At 40.2% G+C, this 27,669-nt stretch overlaps 1 protein-coding gene across 1 annotated transcript; it reads left to right on the top strand.

The window, feature by feature from the left end:
- Nucleotides 1-5,641: 5,641 nt before the first annotated feature.
- SAR1B (secretion associated Ras related GTPase 1B) lies at nucleotides 5,642-27,128 on the top strand. Its single transcript, XM_045550810.1, has 7 exons — nucleotides 5,642-5,770; nucleotides 16,044-16,119; nucleotides 18,730-18,849; nucleotides 22,496-22,561; nucleotides 24,453-24,556; nucleotides 25,620-25,751; nucleotides 26,480-27,128. The coding sequence occupies exons 2-7, from the start codon at nucleotides 16,062-16,064 to the stop codon at nucleotides 26,594-26,596; spliced, it is 597 nt and encodes a 198-aa protein (XP_045406766.1). The 5' UTR covers nucleotides 5,642-5,770; nucleotides 16,044-16,061; the 3' UTR covers nucleotides 26,597-27,128.
- The last annotated feature ends 541 nt before the right edge of the window (nucleotides 27,129-27,669 follow it).

The raw sequence follows: 27,669 nt of genomic DNA, 5'->3' as shown, positions 1-27,669 counted from the left end.
CCAGACACCTTAGCTATCCATCACAAGCCTGCCTTTACACTTATTTCTGTTACTTGGGAAGCTCTTCCCCAAGACAACCACGGAGCTCAGTCTCACCCCTTCAGGCCTTTGTTCAAATGTTACCTTAATTGAAGAGGCCTCCCCTAAACATCCTGTATGACAGCACACTCCCCCTGCTATTAATAATTCTCTCTCTCTCTTAGCCTGCTTATCTTTCTGCATAACTCTTCTCATTATTGTTATATATGTGTTTCTCTTTCTTCAATGGACTATGTCTACACATATCCTGATAATTCTTTATTTTTTATTTTGGCCAACTTAGTCTAATATATCTCATCCTGTCAATTCTAAGGTAATCATGCCTGTTTTCCTCTTGGAGAGTAGAGACCAGGAACTGTGTCTTATTCACCTGTGTATTCTCAGCACTTGGCTTGGGGTCTCACACTTATCAGGTACTATATTCAATAAACATTTTTCAATAAGTAAATTTAAAGTGTCATCTCTTCTATTCTGACTATTTTGACCCTCATTAATTCAGTACTGTGGGCTGGGCGTGGTGGCTCACACCTGTAATCCTAGCACTCTGGGAGGCTGAGGCGGGAGGATTGCTCGAGGTCAGGAGTTCAAGACCAGCCTGAGCAAGAGCAAGACCCTGTCACTACTAAAAATAGAAAGAAATTATCTGGCCTACTAAAAATATATATAGAAAAAATTAGCCGGGCATGGTGGCACATGCCTGTAGTCCCAGCTACTCAGGAGGCTGAGGCAGGAGGATCGACTGAGCCCAGGAGTTTGAGGTTGCTGTGAGCCAGGCTGATGCCACCGCACTCTAGCCCAGGCAACAAAGCAAGACTCTGTCTCAAAAAAAAAAAAAATTTCAGTACTGTGAGTTCCTACTGCCCTTACAGTCTAAACCACATCACTAACACTTGTTTCCAAACTGTGTTGGTCCCTAGTTGTTTTAGGTTCTCAACTATTAAGCTATTTATGACTCATCTGATACAAGCCTAATAGTATATCGGAAATAATGTTAGCCCTCTGGTGAGACTCCGTCCCTCTTGGGCAGGACTGGAGATACAATATCAAATCCCAACTCTTTCTTTTTCCTTTTCTAACTCCAAATAACTCCCTCTACCTCCACCGCCTTTACACATACTTTGACACCATAGTATTAGAGATACAAAATGCAGCTTCCCCTCTAAACCTACCTTTTCCTCATGACTCTTTCTGATGAATGACCTCACCAGTCGAGCTCCTTCATTCACTAATTCATTCATTCATTCAAAAACTATTTATTAAGATCCAGACATGGTGCCTTGTGCCTGTAATTCCAATTACTCGAGAGGCTGAGGCAGGAGGATTGCTTGGACCCAGGAGTTGGAAGCTGTAGTAAGCTCTGATCGCACTGCTACCCTTCCAGCCTTGGTGACGGAGTGAGACCTCATCTCTTTAAAAAAAGAAAATATATATATATGTGTGTGTGTGTGTGTGTGCGCGTGTGTGTATGTGTATATATATGTATATATGTGTGTGTTTGTATATACCTTTCATATATGGCTTTCATGTGCCAGGCACCAAGCAAAACAGAACAGGACAGAGATAAGATCTCTTCCTTCTGTGTAGTTTACAGTTGGAGAAAACAAAGTAAAAATGTAAAGAAATACATTTTTTTTTTTTTTGAGAAAGAGTCTCACTCCCTTGCCTGGGCTAGAGTGCTGTGGCATCAGCCTAGCTCACAGCAACCTCAAACTCTTGAGCTCAAGCGATCCATCTGCCTCAGCCTCCCAAGCAGCTGGGACTACAGGCATGCGCCACCATGCCCAGTTAATTTTTCTATATATTTTTAGTTGTCCAGCTAATTTCTTTCTAATTTTTCAGTAGAGATGGGGTCTTGCTTCTTGCTCAGGCTGGTTTCATACTCCTGAGCTCAAAGGATCCACCCTCCTTGGCCTCCCAGAGTGCTAGGAGTACAGGCGTGAGCCACCGCACCCAGCTAAGAAATACATATTTTTAAGTTTCAAATTCTTTAAGAGATATTGAGGAATCAGTGCTGAGATAGAGAATAAGAAGCAGGATGCTAGTTTGGGCAGGATAGTTAGAACAAGAGGTGACATTTAAGCTATAATCCAAAGGATGAGAAAGCTAGCTATATAAAGAGACAAGACGGGGAGAACAAAGGCTCCAGGCATAGGAACAGCACCTACAAATGCCCAGGGGCAGGAATGATCTTGGTGTGGTGAGCAAAGGCAGAGTGGCATGAGACAGATTGGAGTAGTAGAGGGGGCCAGAGCAATGAGAGATTTATAAGCCATTGATTGTAAGGAGTTTAGAGGCTTTGGGAAGCAATTGAATTATGAACAGGAAGGTCAATTGATCCAATTCATGCTATAAGATGAATCCATTAAAAAAAATCAATCCAACCACTGTAAGGATATTTGATTGGAGGGAAAAGAATGAAGTTGTTGAAGTAACCCAGATCAGAAATGGTGGTGGCCTACAGGAAGGTGGTTACAGTGAAGATAGGCTTTGGACTTTGGTATCTCTTTTGCTTTTGTTAGCCACATACAATCAATCACGAAAGCTTATATATCCCAACCTTTGCTCATGACTCCCTGTTTCTCTGTCCCTACTGACCCAACCCAGGCCCTTGTTACCTCTCACCTGCATGATTGCATTAGCCTCATTACTGATTTCAGCTTTCAGTCTTACCTTGTTCCAATACAACCCACACACTGCAGCCAGAGGAAACTTTCAAAAACACAGTTGTGACTATGTTCCCATTCTCCTCAAAACCCTCAAACGGCTCTACAGTTTGAGAGTAAGATCCCCAAAGTTCCAGGCCAAATCTAGCCAGCTAAACTGTAATACTTGTCTGGTGCTTTTCTTATATCTATTCCTTTTTATATGTTACTCTCTCATTATGATATAGTATTCATTAGTGTCCATTTTGTAGACGTAGGAAGTGAAACTTTGAGTGGCTAGTAGTGTTGGAACCAGTCTTTGAACTATAGTCTATAGTAGATTGTTTTTAATTTTAACTGTTTTATAAAACTGTATAGTACATAATCTTATAAAACTGGTTATATCTGTGAGTTGCAACTGAGGGTGATTTTTATTCCCATTATATTTTTCTGGATTTTGCAAACTTAGAATAATTACTGTGTATTACTTCTATAACAGCAACAACGATCGTCAAAAAGATTGAGGGATTCAGCCTTAAAAGGAAGGAATTTCTGACATATGTCACAATATGGATGAACACTGTGAACATATTCACTGGCTTGTGAAACAAGCTGGTCACAAAAAGACAAATACTGTATGATTCCATTTATCTGAACTACTTAGAGTAGTCAAAATCAGAGGTAAAGTAAAATGGTGGCTGCCAAAGTCTGGAATGAGTAGTTACCTGTTTAATTGGTACAGAGTTTGTTTCACAAGATGAAAAGAGTCATGGAGACAGATGGTAGTGATGGTTGTACAACATTATGAATGTATGTAATAACAGTGAACTGTACACTTAAAAATGGTTAAGATGATAAATTTTATGTTACATGTATTTTACCACAAAAAAAAATGAAAAAAAAAAAAGAATGGGGGAAAAATCCTATGTACCCTTCAAGGCTGGCTCCTATACTAGCTTCTCCCACCTCTCCACTCACCACTCTCATCACTACTTCTGTTACCCTTTCTCTCCCCTACCTTTTTTTTTTTTTTTTGGACTATAGGCATGCGCCACCACGCCCGGCTATTTTTTTCTATTTTTTTGGTTACCTGGCTAATTTCCTTCTATTTTTAGTAGAGATGGGGGGTGTCTCACTCTTACTGAGGCTGGTCTTGAACTCCTGAGCTCAAGTAATCCTCCCGCCTTGGCCTCCCAAAGTGCTAGGATTATAGGCGTGAGCCACCATGTCCAGCCCCACTAACTTCTTTTATAGTTAGTTGTGACCTAACACATCTCCCTGCATCAAGGGAAGAGACTATGGCTTATTTATTGTCACATTTCCCCATTCCTAGTGGTTTTACAATTTGTTGCTGAAGCCAGCAGTAATCATAATTTAGATTTTTAAAAGGCTGACCAAAATGCCACAGAAGTCAGGAAAGAAAGCCTATCCAGGACCAACAATTGTAATCTTGAGGACTCTGGGAGGCCGAGGTCGGAAGATAAAAAAAAAAAAAAAAAAAAAAAAAGAACAAGTGAATTGCCTCAGGCCACTTAAGTGTTCCTGAAACCAAACTGAATTCAAGAGAAGTGAATTCAAGTGAGCGGACAGGGGGTTAAGGAGAACCCAGACTGAAACTACAGGCTCCTCCAACTCAGACCAATGAACTCTAAGAAAACCCTTCAACCCCTTGAGGATATAAATGTACAAACTAATCATTCAAGTTTGTTGAGTATCTATTGTGTGTCAGGCACTAAAAATAGGTCTGAGAGAGAAAAGGGCAGATATGGTTCATAACCCCAGGAAGCTTATAGAATGTCTGTTGGTGGTGTGATTATTTAAGCAAATAATCACACATATTTAATTGTATAACTTCAATGATAAAGCAAATTGTACAGTTGCTGTGGAAACCTGTAACAGAGGGCTCAGCCCAGTCTGGGAGGAAGGTCTTGATGAGAGTCGGTTATCTGAGCTGAGAGACTGAAGAATGTGTAGGAGTTACCTGGGTGAAAAGCAGAGGTGGGAAGAAGCGGTTCTGGCAGAGGGAAACCCAAGTGGGAAGGGAGAGCTCATGGAGTGAGGCACTTCTGAGGCTGGAGTGAAAAGGGGGAGATCCAGTAAAGCCATAGATAAGCTTTGTTGGGAATCCACCAACTAGCCTCAGCTTCAGTTCCCAAACAGCTCCTCCTTCTGTCTCTGTCACCTAGAATCCTAGGTGTGAAAGGAGTTTTGTAAGCATTGATTTCACACTTCCATTCAAGAACTCAATTATTTCCATTTAAACACATTTAAAGAAGTTAACATTAATCCATTAGCAAAGAACACTGGAGTCAAGACAGTCATATTTAAAGCTGAATACCCAGCATCCAACACATTAAGTGGCACATAGTTACATTTTGTAAATCACTAGTGAATGCAAGAAACACATGTACTTTAAAAAAAATTTTTTTTTTTGAGACAGAGTCTCACTCTCTTGCCTGGGCTAGAGTGCCGTGATGTCATCATAGCTCACAGCAACCTCAAACTCCTGGGCTCAGGTGATCCTCCTGGCTCAGCCTCCTGAGTACCTGGGACTACAGACGCATGTCACCACGCCCGGCTAATTTTTTCTGGTTTTTTGTAGGGGGCTGGGGGTCTTATTCAAGCTAGTCTCAAACTCCCGCCTCAGCCTTCCAGAGTGTTAGGATCACAGGTGAGCCACCGTGCCCTGCCCTAAAAATGTGTTTTTAAAAAACAGATGCCAAGGATAATTTCCCCAATCGAGGGACAAACGTTCCCTTTTCTTCTACCCGGCGGGCCCCTAAAGCCCCTCCGGGCAGCTGTGGGGAGGCGGGAGAGCGGGTTGACCCGGGCAGGGCGTGTGTAGGGGGCGAGGGAAGGGGGTACGGGGTACAGGCAAGCGCTCTCCGCGGGGAAATTGGCGGCGGAACCGCTAGGAGGCGGAACCGTGGCCCCGCGGCGCTGTGGTCCCGCCGACCGTCGTTAGTGAGGCACCTGCCGGCCCGGAAGGACCTGATACGGACGAGGGCCTCGGCAGCCATCGCTCTCTGCAGTTCGTTCTCCCAGGGTAGGGCCGACGCTAAGCAGGGATTCATTCTCTCCAGTCGCAGGTGAGTAGCAGCCCCTCCTTCTGGGTGGGCCGGCGGGCGGCACCTGTGGGTCCCCGGGAAGGCGCATTTTCAGGGCCTAGGCCGCCCCCCGGGCCCCTGCCTGTGGCCCTGAGTGGTAGGGGCGTCCGATTTTCGCCCCGCGGGGGACAGGTCCCTTCCATGCTCCGCGGCGCCTCTCCCATAGCCCGCGGAGCAGGACTTGGCTGCTGTCGGACGCTTGCCCGGTTATTCCAGGAAAGAACGAGGTGACTTAAGGCAAGCCCCTTCCTTCCCCTGGGCCTCATTTTCCTCACCTGCTAAGGTGACGGTGACGAGGCTCCTTGACAGCTGAAGAGGCAGTGACGCGGCTTGGTGTTTTCGGCTCTCCCAACTAATGTGGAGGCAAACTGAGCTTCCTTACCAGTAGTGGTTAAAGTTTTGCAATAGCCCAAGACCCACTTGAGTGGGAAAAAGATACACTGTTGGAAAAATTGTAATGATTTATGAAGTGTTGTAGATAGTCTAACAAGATAGAAATTTGTTTTAAAAGAGCTAAAGCTCTGACTTCGTTAGCCAAAAGAACAAAGTTCGTCAGGAATTTAAGGTGTTTGGTACATTGGGCAAAATGAGGTGAAGAAATCCTTTTAACTTCAAAAATTAAACCTAGTATTGTTTATTCGCAGTTCTTACATCAAGGTGTATATTACCAGGTGTCTTAAGCTGAAGAAGGCCTACATTCAATGTTAAAATATCAGTTAAGAGTAAGTCTCATTGAAACAAATGAAAGAAGGAAAGGAAAGTAACATTTATTGCTATGTGTAAGGCGCTAGGTATACACACAGCAATCCAAGGAAGAGAGTAGCATCGTCTCTATTTTACTGATGACAAATAAAGATTTACAATTTGTCAATAATTAGTGGTACTGATATATTGAATCAATGTGTATATCTACTATTGTACCTTTCAGATTTGTATTTTTCAAAATATTTTGAACTTAAAAATTTTAAGATAGTTCATTGGCATTTTTTGAGTTTGCAGAAAAGGAAAGTGGCGTCTTTATTTTAGAAGTATTAAAAAAGTTGGGATGTGGTGGCTCATGCTTATAACCCTAGCACTCTGGGAAGCCGAGGCTGGAGGATCACTTGAGCTCAGGAGTTCAAGACCAGCCTGAGCAAGAGGGAGACCCCCATCTCTACTAAAAATAGAAAAAAAAAAAATTAGCTGGGTGTGGTGGTGCAGACCTGTAGTCCCAGCTACCAGGGAGGCTGAGGGAGGAGGATCGCTTGAGCCCAGGAGTTTGAGGTTGCATTAAGCTATGATAATGCCACTGCACTCTAGCCAGGGTGACAGAGCGAGACCCTGTCTCCAAAAAAAATTAAAAAGTTAGAAAAGCATTGTCTGTAATTATGAACATTAGCAGTTTAAATAAGGTACATTTTAACCTTCCTTTGCTTTGCACTATTGTGCTGGAGTAGAAATTCAAGCAAGAAATAGAAGATGTAAAATTTGTCTAACAGAAATGAAAATTACTGCCATCATTTTTCGAATCTTACAAATTAGGATTCTATAGTAGTGAATTCTACAGTAGTAGTTCTCCACCCACTTCTTTACAAACTTGTCTGACACTCATTTAACTTATTTCTCTGCAAAACATTACTAGAGCAAATAATTTTAAAATCACAGTGTTGAAAAGTTTCTCTTCCTTTGTATAGCTTTTAGAACAACTTCAGAGTACTGAATTTGTCATGTATGTCAGTTTTCATTTTCTTAGTTCAATGTTGGCAATTTCAGTACTCAGATTCACAACCTTCTTTTCAAATAGGGTTTTTTTTCCTTTTTTCACTCTTAAAAAATTAATACTATTTATATGTGTTATGTTTTTAACTTTCTTTTAACCAAGTGTCTCTTTTCCCTTGAGGAAACAATTGTGACTTTTTTGTTGATTACATGAACCAAAAGGTTTAGTTCCTTTACTATAATTACTATATATTCAACTCTAAAATGTTTTCTTGAGTTTTTATTTGCATGACAGTTTTTCAAAACTTTAAAGATTGTAGAAAGACAGCTACTTGGGAGGCTGAGGCAGGAGGATTGCTTGAGCCCAGGAGTTTGAGGTTGCTGTGAGCTAGGCTGATGCCACAGCACTCTAGCCTGGGCAACAGAGTGAGACTGTCTCAAAAAGGAAAAAAAAAAAAAGGTTGTTAATATTGAAATTAATTTGCAAATTGGCATTTAAAATTTTAAGCTTTCAATTTCAATTTAGTCTGAATACTATTTTTAGTTGTGTCATATTCAAAGTATTAGTATTTTTATGTACACTATCATATTTAATCATTCTTACAATTCTGTGAGGCAGGTGGTATTGTTCTATATAAGAAGGAACTAACTGGAGCTCAGAAAGATTGGCTTTCCCGGTATGAAATAATAGTATTTGAAAGGTGCACTTTATTTTATTTATATATTTTTTAAATTTCAGAATATCATGGCGGTACAAATGTTTTGGTTACATGGATTACTTTTGTACTGCTTAAGTTATAAGTGTGTGCATCATCCAGATAGTGTACGTTGTACCTGGTAGGTATGATTTTATCCATCCCCTCTTCCACCCTCAAAGGTGCATTTTAAATCCAGATTTTTTTTATTGTGGAATAGGTACTACATCCATTTCATTACGGCCCTACAGTGCTTTAGAGTTATTAATGCATTGCTTTTACAATAATACTGTAATGTCTTAGTTGCCTCTTTAGACTGTTATGTCTCTTCTTTACTCCCAGAAGAACTTTTTGGATATTTGATCTTGTCATTTTATTTGTATTTTTAAAGTTCATACATAGATGGTTCTGCTTAGTTACTCATGTGAATCAGTTTTAAATATTGAATGTCTATGTAAGTTTTTAAAAATTTGCTTTTCTTTTAATTTTTTATAATGGCTTTTTTGAGATATAGTTGACATACCATAAAATTTACTCTTTTAAAGTATGCAATTCAGTATTTTTAATATAGTCACAATGTTGTGCAACCATCACTACTATCTAATTCCAGAACATTTGATCACCCCGAAAAGAAACCCAGTACCCATTAGCAATCACTCCTCATTTTCCCTTCTCCCAGTCTGACAACCAATAATCTATTTAATGTAAAGAATTGCTTGTTCTGGACAGTTCATGTAAATGGATTCATCCATATAAGTTTACTGGGACAAGGCTTTAAGAAGTGATTTGTAATCTGAGAAGTTCTGTTCCATTACATCCTTTACACTGATTTCCATGTTACTTGAGTAGATCACTTTTCTAATCTGCATGGGCACTTTTCCTGTTTGGTGTTCGTGCAATAAATAAATCTGCTGACGTGTATATGTTTCCTTGTTCTTGACCTTTGCTTTTCACATGTCTTAATAGTGTGTTCATGGTGTTGTATAACCTGTTTTCAGGGCTCAGGTATCTGTTTGTAGCTAAGTAACTTATTCTTAGTTGGGCATTTTTACCTCTACTTAACAACCACCACCACCAAAAAATAGTTAATTATGTTTCTGGTAACTCACTCCTAGCTTGTTTTAAGGTTTTTAGAAACCACGACTTTAAAGAAATGTAAATATCTCTTGTTATCTTCTGAAGCAGAGTTTCTCCATTTCTGTTATTAGATTATTTCTCTTGGGACAAATTTTACAACAGCAAATTGGTGCCATTCTTATGCAAACAATCCTTTTTCCTTCAAGGCTTACCGCATTCCATCCTTTACCATTCCTCATAGCTCTCACCTGCCAACAGTCATCTTCAGTGAGGACTTTGCCACTTGATTCACAGTCTGGCTTTCTACAGCAATGCCTTCTGCTCTTCTAGGTGATTACACTGTCTTTCATCGTGTACAGTGTACCCTCTAGCCTGGCTTCCAACATATTTCACCTCGTTTTTCTTCATCTGTCCATGCCAGAGCCAGACCTGACTTTTCTTGAATTCTTGAACTCCATATCGTCCTCCACTTTGCTGGTACAATTTCAGTCCACCTTTTACCTCTCTCACCCTTTTCTGCTTTTTGGCTTACAGCCTTTTTCCCTATTCTCCCAGTTCTCTTTTTTCTTTTAGAGACATGGCCTCACTATGTTGCCCAGGGTAGACTTGAACTCCTGGAGTCAACCAATCTACACACCTCAGCCTCCTGAGTAACTGGTACTACAGGCCTATGCCACTGCCCCCAACCTATTCTCCCAGTTCTATTCTGTGAGAAGCCTACCTTTGATCACCACCCCACCTGTATACACTATCACCCCAGGCAGAGTGCAGGGGTGTCATCGTATCTCACTGCAACTCAAACTCCTGGGCTCAGGTGATCCTCCTGCCTCCGCCTCCTGAGTAGCTGGGACTACAGGCACGCGCCACTACACCTGGCTAATTTTTCTATCTTCAATAGAGACAGTGTCTTGCTCTTGAGCTGGAGGCTGGTCCGGAACTCCTGAGCTCAAGTGATCCTCTTGCTTTGGCCTCCCAGAGTGCTAGGATTACAGGCATGAGCCGCCTCACTCAGCCTAAGCCTGAACTTCTGATCAGATCACTTCAGCCCCTCTCACTAGTGCTCTCAAAGTCCCGTTTTCCTTGTCCTTTTTCATCCCTATCCTACAAGTCCTTAATCTCCAGTTATTTCATGTTCTCTGAAGCTGAGTATTGCTAGTGGTGGGCGGGAGGTTGGAAATCAGCACAGAGTGGCACTGCCTCGTGAATGGTTGCTTTTCAGTTACAACTGAGTTCTCGCTCTCTTTAGCAATCTTTTAACTTGATCCATTCCCCACAGTCGTTAATGCTTGCTCTGCTCCTCAAATTTCTCTACACCCCTTCTTTACTTTTGGAGCCATATTCCTGCCACCTCCACAGATTTTCTGGCCCTCCTTTCCTCTAAGCTTAGAGGGAGAGATGCCCTCTCAGTCCAAGCTCCTCTAGAGGCTTTGTCTCTTCCTTTTGTTTAATTTCTTCTTTCTTTCTTATCTTTAACCTCTCCCTTTCCACTAGCTCCTTCCCTTCAGTTTATCATCATACTCAAGCCTCACACTTCTTTGAGAAGAAAGTCTCACTTCCCTCATTCCATTTCAAACTTTCTGGAAGAGGAATTTCTCCTCACTATCCCATCTATTAACTTCCTGGCCCATTCACTTCTCAATAATAACAGCAACCAGGCTTACTTTGTGCATTTTATCTCATTCCATCTTTACATACCCTGAGAGATTTTTCACAAGAAACTTACAACTTGTCCAAGGTCACACAGTTCATGAATCCTGGAATTAGGCTCGGCTCTGCTTTATGCACTGGCCACGGGCTCTCCTACACCACTGCTCCACTGCAGGCTGCTCATGCTGTCAACAATCGGCTCCTTGTCACCAAAGCCTGCGGTGGCCTCACTGCAGCTGTATTTGATGTCACTAACTTCTTTGCTTCCCATTTTTGCCAATGTCTCTAATAGTTCTTTTGCCCTTTCTTGGTTTCATTGGTTCTTCCACACCTGTCTGTCCCTTAAAGACAGTAAAGAACTTAGTTTTTACATAGCATTTTGGCTATTGCTTGAGGCAGGAGGACTTCAGGCAGAGATGGTAGAACATTGTGATGTTGTAAAGGAGAATGGGCAAAGGTTTTAAGGTGGCAAAATATGGGTCACCTGCAGTGAATGGCAAGCAGTTTACTTAGATCCAGAGAAAGCTACAAGTGAGGAAGTAATATGTACTAAGCTTGGGAAGGTAGCTAAGAGGTAGGTAGTGGAATTCTAAGGTATTAGATTACGAGTTTGATTAAATAATTTCTCAGCTTAAAAAACCTTCAGTGGCTCTCCATCCAACGTGTATAGGGTGGCCAAATAATTTGTCACCTAAATTAGGAGTCTTTTGAATGAAAGGAAGCACTGTTAATAATTACACTGAGATAACAAGTATAAGCTGAGACTGTCACCAGCAAACTTAGAATTATGGTCCCCCTGACTATGCAGTAAGTCAAGTCTAAGATGACACTTCGGTAAAGCCACTCTAGAGGCAGTGTACAAGATGGGTAGAAACAAATTTTGAGGTTAAGATGGTAGTTTAGGAATATGACATGAGATTCTTGACCAGGTGGTTCTTGTGAGAACCAAAGAAAGCATGAGTCTGTTGCAAGAAATTGATAGGATTAGGGAACAGCTGGATGTGGGATATAAGGGAGAGGAAGGAGTCTTGAGCTGGAGTAATTAAAAAATGGTACTTTTCTGTAACTTGTTTGGCTTGAATAAAAGTTTTTTTAAAAAAAGATACTTAATCATTTGAACAAATATATACTTTTTTTTTTTTTTTTTTTTTTGAGACAGAGTCTCACTTTGTTGCCCCGGCTAGAGTGAGTGCCGTGGCATCAGCCTAGCTCACAGCAACCTCAAACTCCTGGGCTCAAGCGATCCTCCTGCCTCAGCCTCCCGAGTAGCTGGGACTACAGGCATGCGCCACCATGCCCGGCTAATTTTTTCTATATATATTTTTAGTTGTCCAGATAATTTTTTTTTATTTCTATTTTTAGTAGAGACGGGGTCTCACTCAGGCTGGTCTCGAACTCCTGACCTCGAGCGATCCACCCACCTCGGCCTCCCAGAGGGCTAGGATTACAGGCGTCAGCCACCATGCCCAGCCCAAATTTATACTTTTTAAGCTATTTGCTATAAAGCTTTAGGGAACCACTGCAGTGTGCACATGCAAGTCAGAAAAACCCAGGTGTGGAACACAGACGTGCCAGTCACTAACATTTGATGTTCAGTTATTGTAACATCATTTCTTCTCCCATAAAATGAGAATAGTAATTAATTTACTTTTTTTAAATTGTTTAAAATTTATTTTAGAATCCACCCTTGAGGAAATTATATTTACTCTGAAAGGTTGTTGGGATGTTTAGTGGTGAACTATGTAAGATGCCCAGTACTGTGAGCCGTAGAGGAGAAGCAGCAGTAACAACAGGTCACATTATTAAATGCTTGGCTCCATGCCAGACAGTGGGTGCTTTGTGTGTGCTAACGTATTTAATCTTTACAGCAACCTTCTCAGACAGCTACTGTCCTCATTTCACTGATGAGGAAAGTTGAGTAACTTGCCCAAGGTAGACAGTAAGTGGTAAATGCCTGGCTCCAAGGCTCCTGCTCTTAATCTCTAGACCATAATCCTCATAGAGATTCAATAATTGGTAGCTGCTATTTTTTGTTCATTTCACTTTGCATATTAAATTGAAGGACTGCTTCAGTATTGTTTCTTTTGTAGGTAGCAAGCATGAAGTCCAGACGCCTAAGTTCAGTCTCAGATTTATCACTCTGGCTCCTACCTCGCTAATTAGCAGGCATTGACCTTTACTCTCAGTTCACAGCCCCGTCAACCCAATCATATCATCCAACACCTGACTTTTTGCTGTGCCCGTTCAGTTGCCCTTCACAACCTTCTAGCAAATTCCTACTTAATCTTCAAGACTCGGGCTAAACATCGTCTGAGAAACTTTTCCTTAGCTACACCTTGTTGCCTCCATAGAACTCTGGAAATAGTTGGATGGAAAGATAAGAAGGACTTGGTTTTCCCTTTTTTTTAATGTATAATATAAAGTACTTCTTTGAGCATACCATACCTCTTCCTGTTAAATTATTTATTTTTGTTATTCTCTTGTTTTTTTTTAACTTTTTTTTGTTTGAGGCAGTCTCATTCTGTCACCCAGGCTAGGGTGCCATGGTGTCAGCCTAGCTCACGGCAACCTCCAACTCCTGGGCTCAAGTGATCCTCCTGCCTCAGCCTCCCAAGTAGCTGGGAGTACAGGTGCATGCCACCATGCCCGGCTAATTTTTTCTATTTTTAGTAGAGACAGGGTCTAGCTTTTGCCCAGGCTGGTCTGGAACTCCTGACCTCAAGCAATCCTCCTGCCTCGGCCTCCCAGAGTTCTCGGATTGCAGGTGTGAGCCACTGTGCCCGGCCTAAACTATTAATACTTACGTAGGAGCTTATGATTTACAGTGTATGCAGTTTTTTTTCTTCGTGTTTGTGTAAATCCTAAAACCCTATAGGGTAAATTGTTACCATCCCAGATAGTATACTATTCATTTTTAATGATTTTCAGTTAAATTGCATTTGTGTAGCTAACTTCTCACTTCAGATTATAACCTTTTTGAGGGCAAGAGTCATGTTTATCATCAATATTTGTATTCCCCATGCTGTCTAGCTCAGGACCTTGGACATAATATGAGCTTGGTAAGCATATATTGAATTGAATAAAAGATCTCAGCACGATCTTTTGCTTTGATTCTGCAGAGCGAAGGTTATTATGATTCTCTTTGAAAAACACATATCACATCTTAAAATTTCGAGGAAAGATAAACTATTTGTGTATTTTCTCTCTGACTACAAGTTTCAATTCTTTTTTCTGAGACAAAGTTTCACTCTGTCGCCCAGACTAGAGTGCAGTGGCACAATCAGAGCTCACTACAGCCTCCGGCACCCAGGCTCAAGTTATCCTCCTGGCTCAGACTCCCGAGTACCTTGTGTACTACAGGTACACACCAACATGCCCAGCTAACTTTTTTTTAATTTTTATTTTCTGTAGAGATGGGGGTCTCATTATATTGCCCAGGCTAGTCTTGAACTCCTGGCCTCAAGTGATCCTCCTGCCTAGACCTCCCAAAAGTGCTGGGATTACAGGCGTGAGCCACTGCACCTGGCCACAAGTTTCAATTTCTACGTGCCCTAGAATGATGATGGTAGAGGGAGATATAACTTTCAACCTGAGTAAAATAGGAATTTTCAGTGTGTTATATGTATGTTTCTATTGTACTTCTCATTCTTGTAATACTGACACATGGAACTATTGGTAATTTTACCAATCATTTTATCTGAGTCAGGAACTGACTGGTTGTAAGAACAATATTCTACTCATGGTAGTTCAGGGGGGAGAGGAGAGGGGAGAGACTATTGCCAGGATCCACGGAATCTGGTAGGAAATATTGCCATGCCTCATACAAACTGGAGATGGGCTCACTCACTCTCTTTTCTTTGTCTTACTCACTCTCAAGGTGAATTGGTTACTTGGCTCTTTATCCTCTAGGACTACAGTCCCCAACCCCCAGTACTGGTCCACAGCCTCTTAGGGACCAGGCCAGCTCCGCCACCCTCCTGGCACCCCCCAGTCTGTGGAAAAATTGTCTTCCATGAAACTTAGGAAGGGGAGGGCACACAGAAGGAGTCATCCATGGAAAATTGTCTTTCATGAAACTGGTCCCTGATGCCAAAAAGGTTGGGGACCGCTGCTCTAGGAATTCTGAGTTTGGTGGGCCCATCAGCATCAGGCTTGACAGCCTACCTAAGTGAAAGGTGATTAAAAAAAAGCAGGGTTACGTGTCATGCTTTGTATAAAGAATGTCAAAGATAGCACAAACCTTCAAATTTTTTGGAGTTGGCCCAAGTTTTAGGCCTAGGTTCTTTAGTTCAGTTTTATTAAGTGAACTTTGTTGATCTGAAAGTCTGTTTTTATATATGTGATCTTTCTTTTCTCGAGAGGCTTTTTTTCTTTTATTTTCCATATATTACCCTATTCGTTTAACAAGGCATACATCAAATAAATGCTGAATTGAACCATACTCTGCGTTTTCTACTATGATTTAAAAGATTGTTTTAACATTCAGTAATATGATTAAAATTTGAAAAATACAGAAAGATAACAAACTTAGAAATTTACCACTTGGAACCACTTGCTATTAAAAAAAAAGACAAAAGAAATGGAAAGGGATTTTACTGCACACAGGTATTATCAGACTTGGAAACTCTTATTTCATTATCATAACCTTACTTTTCTTTTTCTTCTCCCTACTCTTCTTTATCCCCTACCCCCCAACAAGGTTTTGGTAAATATTTCATAGGCCATAAATAACATTTGTGACACACATCTTCATACATAAAAGTTTTCTATATGCAGGACAATTTCTACAAGTAGAGTTCTTGGGTCAAGTAGTATCAACGGGTACATTATTGTCAAATTGGTTTTGTGCCTGTTTATTCTGCCACCAGTGTATGTCTTTCACCACAAAAGGAGTCCTGGCTGTTATCATTCTTTTTCATTTGCTACTTTGCTGGGCAAAGAATTGTTTCCACTTGGTATTTAAGTGTCATTTTTTAAATGCATCAGTATAGATCATGTTAGACCAGCCTAGATAAGAGTATTTAACTCTGTAAGGTTGTTGTAGAATTATTTGCTCAGAGTCGGTGTTTAATGCTGTTAGTGTTTAATATATATTGGTGTTTAATGTTGACTACTAAATTCAAAACTCTCTTTTTCAGACCCTATCAGATTTGGATATGTCCTTCATATTTGATTGGATTTACAGTGGTTTCAGCAGTGTGCTACAGTTTTTAGGTAATGTTGTCCCTTTGTGCTTTATCCCATTTAATCTTTTTTATATAATAATGCTTATTTGTGTAGAGCCTCTTTATATATAAGCCAGTAGTTAAGAATGTGGGCTTTGAAATCATACAAATGTGTTCAATTATTCATTGCATCCCTTTTAAATTATGTAATATTGGGTTAATTACTTTTCTACCTGAGCCCAAGTTTTCTTATCTGTAAAATGACAATAATAATTTCTACCTGTTAAGGTTATTAGGAATTTTTTTTTTTTTTTTTTTTTTTTTTTTGAGACAGAGTCTCACTCTGTTCCCCGGGCTAGAGTGCCATGGTGTCAGCCTAGCTCACAGCAACCTCAAACTCCTGGGCTCAGGTGATCCTTCTGCTTCAGCCTCCCGAGTAGCTGGGACTACAGGCATGCACCACCATGCCCGGCTAATTTTTTTTTTGTATATATTTTAGTTGTTTTGCCTAATTTCTTTCTATTTTTAGTAGAGACGGGGTCTCGCTCTTGCTCAGGCTGGTCTCAAATTCCTGAGCTCAAACGATCCACCTGCCTTGGCCTCCCAGAGTGCTTGGATTACAGGCGTGAGCCACCATGCCCGGCCCAGACTGGAATATTTTGTCACATACTATTTGCAACAACTGGATCAGAAATAAGGATTTTAACTTAATTCAAACTGTATCTCAGTTTATAGAAAAGTGAAACTAAGCTGAATTATGTTGACAAGGCAAAATAAATTGGATCACAATCAGGAACAACAGGGTTAATCGGGCAAACATTAGGAAGCGGTGTAGAGAAAGGGAGACAAACCAAAGCTTTGGAATCAGACGTAGGTTCCCATTTCAGATCTGACTTCAGCACTTAAGCAAGTCAATCCTGAGCCTTAGTTTCCCCCTCTGTAAAAAATAGATGGTAGTGCCTACTTCAAAGAGTTATTCTGAAGATTAAATGAAATAATGTATGTACTTTGAAGTGCCTATATATGTTACTACAAAGTAAGAATTTAGTCCAACCCACAATCTTTAAAAATTGAAGTTTAAATGTTCTAGATGTTTTGGAATCATATCCAGTGCACTTTTACTATTTAAAACTTAGGGTAGTAAAGATTGATTGCATTGGTTAGAGGTGATCTTTGTAGAAACCTTTTAAGAAATAGAAGTATTGGGTTTTTTGTTTTCATCTCATGGAAGGCCAGAATAGAAGTATTGTTTAAAGAAATTATGAGTCGGAATTCATAATTAAAGGAGAAATGTAGTATCCCAGCTCTAGTAAACATGGACGACAATCTTTCCATTAGGGTCAGAGTTGTTGGTCAGTAGGTGACCAAAAGATTAGGATTTCAGTTTTTTACTTCTGACACTTAAATGTTATTTTGGCATGAATTTATTAAAAAATAGATGGCCTGAAACTATAATTGCCTAGTATCTTAAAAAAATTCACTTACTGATTGAGTAAATATTTTTTGATCTGCTATTCTAAGTCAAAGTGTCCTGTCCTCATGTAATTCCATGGAAGGTAGACAATTAAACACATAAAAAATAAAGTTCAGTATCAAATTTAGCAGTTAAATTGATCAATGCTGCCTTTTTTCTATAATATTTATCAATTTATCTTTCAATTACTACCTGGTTGATACTTCTAAAATTATGTGCTTGGGATTTTTTGTTGCTGTTGTTGCTTAGTTTTCTGCAATCCTGTGATGAGTGGTTTAACCTTATTCTCAGGGAAATTTGACAATGAACAACTTTTTTTTTCTTTTTTTTTTAAATAAGGTGGGATTTTGTTATGTTGCCCAGGGTGGACTTGAACTGCTGGCCCCAAGCGATCCTTCCACCTCAGCTTCCCGAGTAGTGAGGACTACAGGCATGTGCCACTGCACCCAGCCAACTTTTTGACTGAAAAAATTCTCACTGTAGTTTTTATTATCAAAAATACTTAATTTATTTACATTCATGAAAAATCTCTAATTTTTCCTTCAGTCTAGCTTCATATGTATATAATGCCAAGTATTTTACTGATTGAGAGAGAGAGAGAAGGAGAGAAAGAAACAGGGTCTTGCTCTGTTGCCCACGCTGGAGTGTAGTGACAGGATGATAGCTCACTGTAACCTTGAATTTCTGGGCTCAAGCCAACTCCTGCCTCAGCCTCTGGAGTAGCTGGGAATGCCAAGTATTTTATGAAAGTTTCCCTAATAGACTAGGGCACAAAAATTTACTCCTAAATTGTTAAAGTAATCAGCATTTTGGCATATGTTAAGGCAACACACATATTCTGTTGACTAGGGCAAAGTTTAGTTTTATAATTATTTGAAGTCCAAAATCAGGAATAGATTTAAAATAGCTCTTTTATTTTATTTTTTTAGAGATAGAGTCTTGCTTTGTCACCCAAGCTACAGTACAGTGGCGTGATCACAGCTCACTGCAAGCTCGAACTTCTGGGCTTACACGATCCTTCCACCTCAGCTTCTGGAGTAACTAGGACTACAGGCCCAGCTTAAAATAGGTCTTTTAAAACTGAAAATAGGTTTAGAAATTCGAGTTTAGTTGGGCCAGGTTTAAAGTCATTTGAATAATCTGTGTCGGATATCAGTTTGACCAATCATAGCTCTTACTCTGCAGGATTATATAAGAAAACTGGTAAATTGGTATTTCTTGGATTGGATAATGCGGGAAAAACAACATTGCTACACATGCTAAAAGATGACAGACTTGGACAACATGTCCCAACGTTACATCCCAGTAAGTATATTCCCCCATATAATGTAATACTTGATCAAATGATGCTGAGTCATAGACACTAACCAAAAGTTTTCTGTTTGGGGGGAGTTTTTGGGAGATGAATTATGATCAGGTGATTTGATGTGTTTCTAAATAGTTCAGTAAACATTAGGAGACCCAGCTCTCAAGGAGTATATTTAGATCTTGAAATAATATTTATACCTTGCTCTCAGTTAGTACTGCCTTCTCCAGCTAGAGGAATTAAAAAGTTATTCTCTCAGATATTGTGACATGATTGGAAAATAGTCCACCATTACCTTGTTTACATAACCTGAATTTCTATCAAATTTTAAAATTGTACTATTTCAATCATTAATTCAGTAAACAGATTATAGTTGTGGTTTTTTTCTGTTGTTGTTGTTGTTGTTTTTGAGACAGAGTCTCATTTTGTTGCCCTGGCCAGAGTGAGTGCCGTGGCCCAGAGTGAGTGCCGTGGCGTCAGCCTAGCTCACAGCAATCTCAAACTCCTGGGCTTAAGCGATCCTCCTGCCTCAGCCTCCCGAGTAGCTGGGACTACAGGCATGCGCCACCATGCCCGGATAATTTTTTCTCTATATATATTTTTAGTTGTCCATACAATTTATTTCTATTTTTTTAGTAGAAACGGGGTCTCGCTCAGGCTGGTCTCGAACTCCTGAGCTCGAGCGATCCACCTGCCTCGGCCTCCCAGAGGGCTAGGATTACAGGCGTGAGCCACTGCGCCCGGCCTCTGTTGTTATTTTTTTTTTAGAGATAAGGTCTAGCTCTTTCGCCCAGGCTGGAGTGCAGTGATCCAATCATAGCTCACTGCAGCCTCGAACTCCTGGGCTCAAGCAGTCGTACCTCAGCTTCCTGAGTAGCTGGGACTACAGGCATGCACCACCAAGCCTAGCAGTTTTTTTTGTTTGTTTGTTGGTTTGTTTTTGTGGAGACGGGGTCTCACTATATTGCCCAGACTGGTCTTCAACTCCTGGTCTCAAGTAGTCCTCCTGCCTCAGCCTCCCAAAATACTGGGATTACAGACATGAGCTACCACACCTGCCCAGATTATAGTTTTATACATAGCTGGTAACTTCAATTTATTAACCAGTTAGTTTTCTAGTCCTAACAACTTTAACAATAATATACACCATACAGTTAATCCAAAAACAAGGCATATGTTGATACACTTATAGAAAGTTTTAAAACAGTTTTTAAAATAATTTGTTGTGTGTTCTTTTAGGAAGATCACCTGAAAAACATTAATAATGACTGTATAAATTACTTAATACATTCCATTCTGTATTTAAGGTTATGTAATGAGTAGTGTTTGAAAAAGTAATGTTTTTTTTTTTTTTTTTTTTTGAGACAGAGTCTCACTTTGTTGCCCGGGCTAGAGTGAGTGCCGTGGCGTCAGCCTAGCTCACAGCAACCTCAGACTCCTGGGCTTAAGCGATCCTACTGCCTCAGCCTCCCGAGTAGCTGGGACTACAGGCATGAGCCACCATGCCCGGCTAATTTTTTTTTGTATATATATTTTTAGTTGGCCAGATAATTTCTTTCTATTTTTAGAGACGGGGTCTCACTCTTGCTCAGGCTGGTCTCGAACTCCTGACCTCGAGCGATCCACCCGCCTCGGCCTCCCAGAGCTAGGATTACAGGCGTGAGCCACCGCGCCCGGCCCGAAAAAGTAATGTTAAAGTAACAAAATTATTAGAAACAGAAACCTAATAATTATTTAGTTCAGTAAATGTTCTAAGAACAAGGAAGAAGAATAGAACAGAACAAAGTTTCATTTTATCTATAAAACTGTTAATGAGGTTGGAACAGGAGAATTTCATAAAATTGATAAGTCTTTTCTTATATTAGGAGAAGAGAGTGGGGCTTGTCAAATAAGATTCTGATATAAGAGCAATACTGTTAAAGAAAAAATGATCATGGTGAAATTGAGTCTATAAAATTCCCTACAAAAACAGCATAATTGGAAGAGACTACAGAGTGGTCTTATATTAGGTGTAAGTCATTTTTTTATTTTTTGATGTTGCTCTCTTTCATTTATTCAGCAAATATTTATTGAGCACCTACTTTATGTGAGACATTGTTCTAGACACTAGGGGTACAACAGTGGCCCAGAACAGATGCTGTCTCAACCTTCCTGCAGCTCACATTCATTTCAGCTTCTATTTTGCAATTAATCAAAAGCGTTTGTGAAAAAGGCAACATACATGTATCCTACGATCTGACAATTCTACTTCTAGGTATTTATCCAGGAAAAATAAAAACATATGTTTACCAAAAGCCTTGTAGAAGAATGTTTATACTTGCTTCATTTGTAATAGCCAAAAACTTGAAACATCTCAGATATTCATCAAAAAAAGAATGGATAAACAATGGAATTCTACTGAGCAAGAAAGAGGAATAAACTATGATATGTTCAGTCATGTTATGCTACATGGAAGAAGCTGGTCACAAAAAATTACCTACTGTATGATACTATTTATATGAAATTCTAGAACAGGCAAAACTGACCCGTGCTGATAAAATTGTTATGAATGTGTTCAAGGATTTAAAGGAAAATATGAACATAATGAGGAGAGAAATGGAAGATATAAAACATAGCTACATGGAACTTCTAGAAATGAAAAATACAATATCTGAAAGGAAAATGTCATTGGATGATATTAACAGATTAGGCTGGCACAGTGGCTAATGCCTATAATCCTAGCATTTTGGGAGGCTGAGGTGGGAGGATCACTCAAGGCCAGAAGTTTGAGACAAGCCTGGGAAACATATCGAGACTCCATCTCTACAAAAATAGAAAAATTAGCCAGGCATGGTGGTACATGCCTATAGTCCTAGCTACTTGGGAGGCTGAAGCAGGGGGATCACTTGAGCCCAGGGGTTTGAGGTTGCAGTGAGCTATGATGATGCCACTGTAATCTAGCTTAGGCAACAAAGGAGACCCTGTTACAAAACAAAACAAAAAGGAAAAAAAAAAAGCCAGCAAATTAGTGCCACTTTTGCAGAAGAAAGACCAATGAACTTAAGGCAGTATAACAGAAACTATGCATAATGAACCACAGAGAGAAAAATGACTGAAAGAAAAATAAACAGAGTTTGCATGATTGTGGGGCAATATCAAGCAGTGTAACAAACCTGTAATTGAAGTCCCAAAAGGGAAAAGGAGGGGCAGAAAAAATATTTGAAGAAATAATGGCCAAAATTTTTTGTTATAATTGTTTGTTGATAAAGACTGTCTCATGCCAGCCATAAGAGAAAATTATTCTTTCACTTGTATCATTTAAGATGAGTTACACAAAAAATTATTAGAACAGTCATTAGCCTTCATAGCAAATAATTGTCTGAATAGATTAACATTTTCAGCAGGAGGAGTAGAGAAGGAAAAATAAATATTAGTTTTGTGGTGGGTAGTGAATACCAGAATTGAATATTACAGTGATTTGTGTTATATTGTCAATATGAATTGGAGTATATCTAATTACAATGAAGTATTCTTTTATCAGTTCCTTAATATTTGATATAACCTTATTTGCAATAAAAGTAAATCAAACATCAAGTAGTAGTTAATATATGCTATGAATAGATTTCTGATTTTCATACTATAAAAATATTTTGTATAATTATTTAGCTTCAGAAGAACTGACCATTGCTGGCATGACTTTTACAACTTTTGATCTGGGTGGACATGTTCAAGGTAAGATTGTATTATTCTTATAGTTGCTTTAACTTAATGAAAATGTGGCCATTATATTCCAGTGCATTCTAGTCTTTGTTTTTTTTTTTGTTTTTTTTTTTTTTGAGACAGAGTCTTGCTTTGTCGCCCCAGTTAGATAGAGTGCAGTGGCATCATAGCTTACTGCAACCTCCAACTCCTGAGCTCAAGCAATCCTCCCCCCTGGGCCTTCCAGAGTCTAGGATTACAGGCATGAGCCACTGTGCCTGGCTCTTGTCTTTATTTCCTGCCATTTCCCTTCAATTCTCTTTACTCCAGCCAAATCATACCTTCTTGGTATTATCCTACCCCTGTGCTTTTGCTCATGCCATCCCCATATGCAAATGAATAACCCCTCAGGGCCCAGTGTACATCCTGCTACCTCCCCTGGGAAGCCACTTCCAACCAGAAGTGCTCTCAACTCTGCTCCCACAGCACTTAGTCCATCTGTGTACACGTCTACAAAAAGTTTGGGAAGACTGTCTTTTCTCCTATACTAAACTTTCTGGGACTAAAATCTTGCTTATTTTTTATATCCCCCAAAGTACTTGGCAGCATCCAGCACGTAGTAAGTCATAACTAATGAATATTACAGAGTTGGTGGGCATTCTGAAAACCTGATATGACACACAGTTGAAAAGATTTTAAGTGGTTGTGGCTAGTGAAAGCACATTTGAGACATATAATTGTTTGGCATGTACATAAAATAATTTCTGGAATATGATTAGAATTGGAATCTAATGGAGTTTGTGTGAGACTTCATTTCTATATTGTTTGCAAGATATAAAACTCAAGTCAAAGAAGAAAGTTATTTTCCCTGGGGTACCCTAAGAACTGTTTTCTCCTTTAAAAAAGAATGTCGTGGAAAAAAACCATCCTGTGGTTTCATAGACTTTAGTTAATTATTAACACTTGAGCTTGATTTCTTTGTTTTGTTTTTGGGGAGTTTTTTGTTGTTGTTGTTTTGGAGACAGAGTCTTGCTCTGTTGCCCTGGGTAGAGTACAGTGGCATCATCATAGCTCACAGCAACCTCAAACTCTTAGGCTCAAGCAATTCTCCTTCTTCAGCCTCCCCAGTAGCTGGGTCTACAGGCACATGCCACCACGTCCAGCTAATTTTTTCTATTTTTCAGTCTAACGCTCTCCCAACTGAGCTATTTCGGCTGGTGGCTAATTTTTTCTATTTTTAGTAGAGATGGGATCTTGCTCTTGCTCAGGGTGAACTGCTTATATTTTATATTTATATAGTAGCAGTCTTCCAATGAACTTAATTTGCATCATTCATTGTCCAGTGGTATAATAGCAAATATTCCACTTCTTACTTGGGGAAAATTGGGAGAGAGTAAAGTATTTGACTTGCCCACAATCAAGGAAAGCCTGAAATTTCTTCTTTGGCATTCTGGGAAGATTTTAGGACCACTTGGTAAAAGATTAACTTTAATATATAGTGAAGTAGCAGGTGTTAAGGGATAACTTCTTTTTTTTTTTTTTTGAGATAGAATCTCACTCTGTTGCCCGGGCTAGAGTGCCGTGGTATCAGCCTAGCTCACAGCAACCTCAAACTCCTGGGCTCAAGGGATCCTCCTGCCTCATCCTCCCAAATAGCTGGGCCTACAGGCATGTGCCACCACACCCAGCTAATTTTTCTATATTTAGTACAGACGGGGGTCTCTTGCTCAGGCTGGTCTCGAACTCCTGAGCTCAAGTGATCCTCCTGCCTCGGCCTCCCAGAGTGCTAGGATTATAGGCATGAGCCCCCGGGCCCAGCCATGTTAAGGGATAACTTTACTTGGTATCTTGTTGGGCTGTTCAGTCAAACCATCCACTAGGTTTGACCATTAAGTAAAATCTACATTCTGATTGTTTTTGTTAGCTCGAAGAGTGTGGAAAAACTACCTTCCTGCTATCAATGGCATTGTATTTTTGGTGGATTGTGCAGACCATGAAAGGCTGATAGAGTCAAAAGAAGAACTTGATGTAAGTTAAATAATTAAAACTAAATATAGTTAAATCACTCTGGTAAGCCTGAAGAAATAGGTTGCAGTCATAGATATCAGAGTACGGCTTTTCTGCAGTCTCATAAGAAACTGCTGACAATTTGTTCAGCTCAGTGATTGCTTTAAGTGGGGATTGCTTTACTTAGAGTGCATAGGGAGTACCTTTGAGTGATTGTAGCTATTGAAGAAGTTCTAACACAGGCATCCTTCCTGATGACTTGAGGAGCCCACCCTGTACCGAGTGTGTCTGTCTAGTGTATTTCACGTTTGCTGTATTCCTAGAGTGGGTTGCTCTTGACTCCCAGGATGCCACTTCTTCAGGGGTTGCCACCCCTGGAAATGGCATGACATGCTGTCTTTGACACTCCCAGGAATAAACAGGGGCATATTTAGCTACCTCCTCTCCCCTCCCCCAGGTCACAAGCCTTGTAAAGGTCCTCAAGAGCAGCAGGCAAGGCCAGCACTAGATCTGGGAACACAGAGTAAGCAGGTCTGTGGTCTGACTGAAGGTTGACCCAACCATGCCTCAGCCCAGGGCAGGCAAACAAGTACTTGTTTATGTGGAAAAGTCTAGGTAGGTTCTGTAGTTACGGAGCAGGGCTGGAGAATTCCCAGTTTCCTACTTCGTGCCAGACGCTGTGCATATTATTTCACTTAATTCTCAAACCAACTCTATAAGTTAGGTGCTAGTATTCCCAATTCTCCCTGAGCTCCAGTGAGGCTAACTTGCCCAAAGTCACAACTCAGAAGTAGCAGAAAGCAGGCCTTTCTACCTCCAAGGGGTTGACTCTAGCCACTCTACCTCACTGGCTTACGCAGTGAGCAGAGTGAGCATTTACAGAAAGAGCCCTAGGGAGACAGAAGAATTGAGCTTATGGTTTCATGGAGCTCACTTTAAAATGGGGGAAACATTTGCCAAAGAAAGTTGGCATGACATGATATGGTAGGGAACCAGTTCCTTGACTGTTTTATCTTATCAAAATAAGCCCTTTGGATAGTTTCATGTGAACTTCTTGTCTTTTGTATTGTTTTGTTTTTTCCAGTCACTAATGACAGATGAAACCATTGCTAATGTGCCTATACTGATTCTTGGGAATAAGATCGACAGACCTGAAGCCATCAGTGAAGAGAGATTACGAGAGATATTTGGTTTATATGGTCAGACAACAGGAAAGGTAAAAAAAAAATTTTTTTGACAAGTATGAGTATTTAATACTATAGTGCAAATGTCTTTTTAAATTACTATTGTCCGGCTGCATCAGCCCATTATCTTATTTTTGTTGTTTTTTGAGACAGGGTTCGCTCTTGCCCAGGCTAGAGTGCAGTGCAGTAGGGGTTTTGTGAACATACACTTTTTTTTTGGAGACAGAGTCTGGCTCTGTCATGCAGGCCAGAGTGCCATGGCATCAGCCTAGCTCACAGGAACCTCAAACTCCTGGGCTCAAGTGATCCTCCCACCTCAGCCTCCCAAGTAGCTGGGACTACAGGCATGGGCCACAATGCCCAGCTAATTTTTTCTATATATTTTTTAGTTGTCCGGATAATTTCTTTCTATTTTTTTAGTAGAGACGGGATCTCACTCTTGCTCAGGCTGGTCTCTAACTCCTGACCTCGAGTGATCCTCCAGCCTCGGCCTCCCAGAGTGCTAGGATTACAGGCGTGAGCCACCGCTCCCAGCCTGGACTTTTTCTGGTATCATTTTTATTCTTGTGTCCCTCACAAGCTAACCTCTTTCCCATGAGTGAGAGAAGGAGGCTTCCTGTGTGTTTAGGGGACTTGAATGCCAAGGAGCCATGACTTTATCACAGTCACCATTTGTTCTAAAGTAGAACCTATAATTCTGCTGGGGAGTGGGGCTTTTATTTTATAAAACTCCAGCATAACGCCTCTCTTCTTTTCCTAGGGCAGTGTATCTCTGAAAGAACTGAATGCCCGACCCTTAGAAGTTTTCATGTGCAGTGTGCTCAAGAGACAGGGTTACGGAGAGGGCTTCCGCTGGATGGCGCAGTACATTGATTAACACCCACCTGCGTCGGTTCCAGGTCTCGACATTCAGGCCTACTCAGAGATTTGATCACTCAACATGCATAACTTGAATTCAATAGACTTTTGTTGCTTATAAAACAGATGTTTTTTAGATTATTAATATTATATCAACTTAATTTGAGTGAGAATTGAAAACTGATTCAAGTAAGTTTGAATATCACACTATTAGTTTTCTAATTCCATAAAAATAATTAGTTTTTACAGTTTATAATCTGACATTACCCCAGCGCCATTTATAAAGAACAACTTTCCAGGAGTACATTTGAAGCACTTTTTAATAACATGAAACTACAAATATCAACCATATTTAAAAGCTCATCATGTTAAATTTTTTATGTACTTTTTTGGAACTAGTTCTTAAATTTTAGATTGTATGTCCGCCTATTTTAAGTGTACAGTTAATAATTAGCTTATCGATGATTGCATGATGCCTTACAGTTTTCAATAATATTTTTTCTTATGCAAACGTCATGCAATAAAACAAACTCTAATGTTTGGCATCTTCATTGGGCATATGTTTCATTTGAATGTATCTTATCTAGCTAGTATACTCTGAAAATTTGAATTTTTTTAATATTATATGTACGAAGGGGTTGTTGGGAAAGGAGATTCCTTCAGAATATTTAGAATAATGTTTAAACCCCTATAGGCTTTTGCATTTGCCATGAGACAGTTGTGGTCAGTTGCATCTGATACTACATTGCTCTCTCAATCGTGTGTGTTTACGTCAGTAATGCAGCCACTACCAGTGCTGATGGAGGAGTGCACGTCCTATTCCCTGCGGGACTGACCTTTTGAAGGAAAGTACATCTGCACTACTCAAGGGTGATTCCCAGTTTGGTAGACCCTATAGTTCTCTCCCAGTTGTCTAATTCTGAAGTACTCCAGTCTTATCAGTGCCCAGTTTTGTAATCTGTGCCTCTTCACCAAAAGCAGTGACAGGCGCCAGTCTCTCCACATTTAGAGGTACTGCCCAGGGCAAGCAACAAGTAGGATCTTCTACAGTTTCGTTGTGGAGCCCTGCATAGCCAAGGAAAAAGAAACAGC

This window comes from Lemur catta, chromosome 5, assembly GCF_020740605.2.
Source record: "Lemur catta isolate mLemCat1 chromosome 5, mLemCat1.pri, whole genome shotgun sequence".
Classification (NCBI taxonomy): Eukaryota; Metazoa; Chordata; class Mammalia; order Primates; family Lemuridae; genus Lemur; species Lemur catta.
The sequence above is the reverse complement of the archived record's forward strand: the minus strand, read 5'-3'. Positions and strand labels throughout refer to the sequence as shown.